The 5,810-nt window shown below is 42.6% G+C and overlaps 1 protein-coding gene across 2 annotated transcripts in view; it reads left to right on the forward strand.

The window, feature by feature from the left end:
• The first annotated feature begins 582 nt into the window (after nucleotides 1–582).
• WDR35 (WD repeat domain 35) overlaps nucleotides 583–5,810 on the forward strand; it is a 39,750-nt gene continuing 34,522 nt past the window's right edge. For both annotated transcript variants that reach the window (XM_087716980.1, XM_087716981.1), the window contains exon 1: nucleotides 583–730. In XM_087716980.1, coding sequence (XP_087573106.1) covers nucleotides 707–730 — 24 coding nt within the window. In that variant the 5' untranslated portion in view covers nucleotides 583–706. The remainder of the gene's footprint in view (nucleotides 731–5,810) is intronic.

The following is a 5,810-nucleotide window of genomic DNA, read 5'->3' on the forward strand; positions in this document are numbered from 1 at the left end:
CAACAGTTTTTAAGAGATACCCAGAGCTTTAATAGGATTTTTTAAAAAATGAGTCCAAAAATACGGACTGAAAGTGTCCACCTCTGGAAAAACAACTGGAGTCGCAGGGAGTTGGGCGATATATAAATGTAATATTTATTCACCCTTCCCAATTCGCAGGAAACAAAGACTATTTCAAGGATCCCGATCTTTTTTTTTTTTAAATTTCGGCGCTTCTCTTTTCATTATAGTTCAGAAGCTTCCAAAGAAAGGCTAAAAGACACCGAAAACCCCACTCTTTCGTTTCCCCTCAGCGGAGACCAATCCACTAAACAGTGGTCTCCAACCTTTGGCAACTTTAAGACTTGTGGACTTCAACTCCCAGAGTTCCTCAGCCAGCTTTGCTGGCTGAGGAACTCTGGGAGTTGAAGTCCACAGGTCTTAAAGTTGCCAAAGGTTGGAGACCACTGTACTAGAACAGCGGCTGGGAAGGCCGCTAACGATCCAAAGGGACCAGACCTTCCATTTCCCTTAACCCGGAAGCGCTGCGATTCCGCCTTTCGAAATAGATATATTGTGCTTCCGGTTTAGGGTCGGTTGCCACGGCGGCCGCACTCCGGCGCCCGCTGTTGTCATGGAGACAGCAGCTCCGGCCAGTTGAAGCGCCTATCCCGGTGGCGCCGAGGACCAGGCGGCGCAGCGACAAGGAGCGATAAAAGCGGGCAGGATGTTTGTCTACTTCAGCAAGAAGGTGAGATCGGTGCTTTTCCTGTGGTTTCTTCGTCCTCTTTCCCCCTTCCTCCTCCCCTCCCACCCCCGTCTCTTTTTGAAAGGAAAAGTTCGCCGTCTAAACCCGAAGGGGCCAATGGGACGCGGCCAGAATTTCTCCCTTAAATAACTTTTCTTAACGGTTTCTTTCCAGTTTTGTGGCTCTTGTTTCAGGGGCTGCCACAGAGAAGAGCTATTCTCCAAGGCACCTGAGGGCAGGACAAGAAGCAATGGGTGGAAACTAATCAAGGAGAGAAGCAACTTAGAACTAAAGATAAATTTCCTGACAATGAGAACAATTAATCAGTGGAACTCATTGCCTCCAGAAATTGTGGATGCTCCAACACTGGAGGTTTTTAAGAAGATGTTGAATCACTATTTGTCTGAAGTGGTGTAGGATTTCCTGTCTAGGCAGGGGGTTGGACTAGAAGACCTCCAGGGTCCCTTCCAACTCTCTTATTCTATTGTATTCTATTCTTATTTAATCTCTAAATTGCTTGAAATGTATTAAGAGTTATGTATTACTCCCAGTGCAGATTAAAAAGCAGGGAGGAGAAGGGACTTGAAAAGAGTTTGTGCTTCCAATCATTAACCCTGCCTCTTTATATACGGGTACTCCTCGACTTACAACAGTTCATTTAGTGACGGTTCAAACTTTCTGTTTTTTTCTCTCTTTTTTTTATTTTTTTATTTATTTATTTTTTGTTATAAATATGTTTTATTTTCATTTCATTTCGTAGAGTCACATATATACTGTGCATAACCGGGGCATATAACATTGAACAATAAACACAGCCCGACCTCTTGTCAACAATACCCCCCAAAATACAAACCCAATACACCACTTCAGCCCACCATACACCCTTTCTTTCGCCCCCCCCTCCAACTTTCGTTCTTCCCTCCAACGTTCCCCTCTATCCTACTTCCCTTCCCCCTCTATCACTCCTCTCTCCCAATACACTCCCTCCCTTCCTTCTCACCCTCCCTCCAATCCTTTCTCCCACCCTCTCTACCCCTCTTTCTTCTTTCCCTCTACTCCCTTCGGTGTATCTCTGCTATCTATCAATATATTCAGCTTGTCTTATTTTAACACTAGAGTTAAAGAGCAACAGTATACAAGTGCAATCGTGTTATTTTAAAATCTAACATGTACTATATTTCCCCCCTCCCCCCTAAGACCCCACCTCCCTTCCCTCCCCCCGACGGTTCAAACTTTCAACGTGGCACTGAAAAAAGTGGATTTAAGACCGTTTTTCACAGTTACGGCCATTGCAGCTTCCCCATAATCAGGTGATCAAAATTCAGTTGCTTGGCAACTGGTTCATATTTAGGACCGTTGCTGTGTCCCAAGGTTCAGTGATCCCTTTTTGTGACCTTCTGACAAACAAAGTCAATGGGGAAGCCAGGTTCACTTAACAACCGGATTACTAACTTATCAATTGCGGTGATTCACTTAACGATGGTAAGAAAGGTGGTAAAATGGGGCAAAACTCACTTTAGCAAATGTCTCACTTAACAACAGAAATTGTGGGCTCCATTATGGTCATGAGACGAAGACTACCTGTAGAAATATTCATACTTCTAAACTGTATATAGTCCTATTTTTGTAGCTGGGTATTTGGATCCATATCCTTGGCAATAAGTGAAGCCTTCACAGTATTTATAGATGTGAATGCATTCTTTTTATGTGTGTGAATGAACTATATGTTTCACCTATATTTTTCCCAAAGTGTTCACTTTGGCTTCTCTACCCCAATTTTATTTTCACAATGATGTGTAATGTAACCTATGTTAACATGTGTATGCCTATGGAGAGAATAGATATGTGTGCGTATCATATATAATATTCCCCAGTATTTCAATTTCATGATTCTTTCAGGGGGGAAATTCTACAATTTGTCCTTCAAATATTTTTTTTTTGTTGTTGTTGTTGATGTCAATTTATGGCATGACAACTAACTTCAAAGCATTATGAATTCATTGTACTACTGTTTATGAGCATTATAAGATCAATTATAACTACGAAGAGTCTTAGCAAATCCCATGGGGGTGGAGGAAATAGTCTTGCCCATAAAACCTGTGCACCAGAGTTGGTATACAGCCGGAAAGAACCTAGTTCCTGAATTTAAGAATGCCCAATACTTTTGCAAATAGATTGCAAATACTTTCACACACATACACCCAACAATATAAACCATAAGTACTTCAGGCAAAATAAAAAGCATGTATTAAATAGGGGTCAATACTTTATATAATGTACAGAAACAAATTTGAGATATGTGATTTGATTTGATTTGATTATATTTATATGCTGCCCTTTTCCCCCGAAGGGGACTCAGGGCGGCTCACAATTCAAATCAGGGAAGGGGGTACAGACAAAAAATAAAAACGAAACATAACAATGCATAATTTAAAAACACACAACAGTCATACCATTCGAGACAGGGGCAACAGCTCTTTAGCCCCAGGCCTGTCGGAACAGCCAGGTTTTAAGGGCTTTGCGGAAGGCCTGGAGGGTGGTGAGGGTTCAAATCTCCACGGGGAGTTTGTTCCAGAGGGTCGGAGCAGCCACAGAGAAGGCTCTCCTCCAAGTAGTCGCCAGTCGACACTGGCCGGCGGATGGGATTCGGAGGAGGCCTAATCTGTGGGATCTAATCGGTCTAGTGGAGGTGATTGGCAGCAGGCAGTCTCTCAAGTACCCAGGTCCAATACCATGAAGGGCTTTATAAGTGACGACTAGCGCCTTGAAGCGTATCCGGAGACCAATAGGCAGCCAGTGCAGCTCGCGGAGGATAGGTGTTACGTGGGTGAACCGAGGTGCACCCACGATCGCTCGCATGGCTGCATTCTGGACAAGCTGAAGTCTCCGAATGCTCTTCAAGGGCTGCCCCATGTAGAGCACGTTGCAGTAGTCCAGTCTAGAGGTCACAAGGGCGCGAGTGACTGTTGTGAGGGCCTCCCGGTTCAGGTGATGCATCAGAAAGTAACAAAACAAACAATAAATGACACAAAGTCTTTATTTTGTTAGATTTGTGAAAAGACCCTCTTAAACTATGTTGCATCTCCTCATTTCCCACTGGAGTTTGTTTCTGTAACACTTTCTACTTTAATCAAGGACTTCAGAATCTAGCCTTATCCTTTCCTCAAAGGAAATAGCTTTAATTTATAAAAAAAACTTGAAAGCAGATATGAATACTTTCTAAAATGCTAATATCTTCATTAAAATATTACTAAGAAAGACTAAAATTCTATTTGGTAAGTTTCTACTTACAGTGATCCAAATCAATTTGGAATGACATTAACTTGGGATGTTGACATTCCAGTTAAAACAGAATAACAAGAGTAGGAAGGGATTTTGGAGGTCTTCTAGTCCAACCCCCTGCTCAAGCAGGAGATTACTTAGATGAGGGAATAGAAAGGGAACTCATCAAATTTGCAGATGACCCTAAGATGGCAGGAATAGCTAATTCCCCAAAAGACAAACTCCGGATCCAAAAGGATCTTGACAGACTTGAACAATGGGCCCTATCCAACAAAATGAAATTTAATGTGGAGAAAAGCAAGGTTTTATACCTAGGCAGAAAAAACCAAAGATACAAGTATAGATTAGGTGAAACCTGCTCAAAAACAGTAATTGTCTGACAGACCTTGGAGTCCTAGTGGATGATCACTTAAACATGAGCCAGCAGTGTGCAGCAGCAGCCAAAAAAGCTAATACAATCCTTGGTTGTATAAATAGAGGCATAGAATCAAAATCACATGTATTAGTAAAGGTTCCTCTTGCACATACTGTATGTGTTAGTCGTTCCCAACTCTGGGATGGTGCTCATCTCCGTTTCAAAGCCGAAGAGCCAGCACTGTCCGAAGATGTCTCTGTGATCATGTGGCCAGCATGACTAAACGCAGAAGGCGCACAGAACACTGTTACTTTTCCACCAAAGGTGGTCCCTATTTTTCTACTTGCATTTTTACATGTTTTCGAATTGCTAGGTTGGCAGAAGCTGGGACAAGTAATGGGAACTCACTCTGTTACACAGCGCTAGGGATTCGAACTGCTGACCTTTCTGATCAACAAGCTCAGTGTCTTAGCCACTGAGTCCCATATATGAAGTATTAGTACCGCTTTATAAATCCTTAGTAAGACCACACCTGGAATACTGCATCCAGTTTTGGTCACTACATTACAAAAATATGCTGAGACTTTGGAAAAGGTGCAAAAAAGAGCAACTAAGATGATTAAAGGCTGGAAGACAGATATACCATATTTTTCGGAGTATAAGACGCACCTTTTTCCCTCAAAAAAAAGGCTGAAAATCTGGATACGTCTTATACACTGAATACAGCATTTTTTGGCTCCCCAAACCCCGCCCCCTTCACCAAAATGGCTGTGCATGGTGTTTAGGAGGCTTTCAGAGTGCTCCTAGGGACTGGGGAGGGCAGAAATAAGCAAAAAATGGTCTGTTTTTTGCTCAATTTTGTCTCCCCCCTATCCCCAGGAGCACTCTATAAGCTTCCTTCAGGCTATTCATGCCCTTTTTTTGACAAAAAACAGACCTGTTTTCGTGAAAAATGGGCTATTTTTGGCTCGTTTCCCCCCCCCAAAGCACTCTGCAAGCCTCCTAAAGGCTATTCATGCCCTTTTGGGGGGGGGAAACCAGGCCCATTTTTTGCAAAAAGAAACGGGCCGTTTTTTGGAGGTCTCCAGAGTGCAAAACCTTTTTTTTTAAATTTGCCTCTTCAAAACCTTTGTGCACCTTATACTCCAGTACATCTTATACTCCGAAAAATACGGTATATGAAGAACAGTTAGTTGGCTAGTCTAGAGAAAAGAAGGACTGGGGTGACATGATAGCAGTATTCTAGTGTTGGAGGCCTGCCACAAAGAAGAGGGGGTCAACTTTCTTTCCAAAGCACCAGAAGGCAAGACATAACAATGGATGGAAACTAATCAAGGAGAGAAGCAACCTGGAATTAAGGAGAAACTTCCTAACAGTAAGAAACAATTTGCCTTCAGAACTTGTAGGGGCTTCATTACTGAAGATTTTTAAGAAGAGATTGGACAG

Source organism: Thamnophis sirtalis, unplaced genomic scaffold (genome assembly GCF_051295495.1).
Source record: "Thamnophis sirtalis isolate CommonGarterSnake01/CBP01778 unplaced genomic scaffold, rThaSir2_p1.2 scaffold_5, whole genome shotgun sequence".
NCBI lineage: Eukaryota > Metazoa > Chordata > Lepidosauria > Squamata > Natricidae > Thamnophis > Thamnophis sirtalis.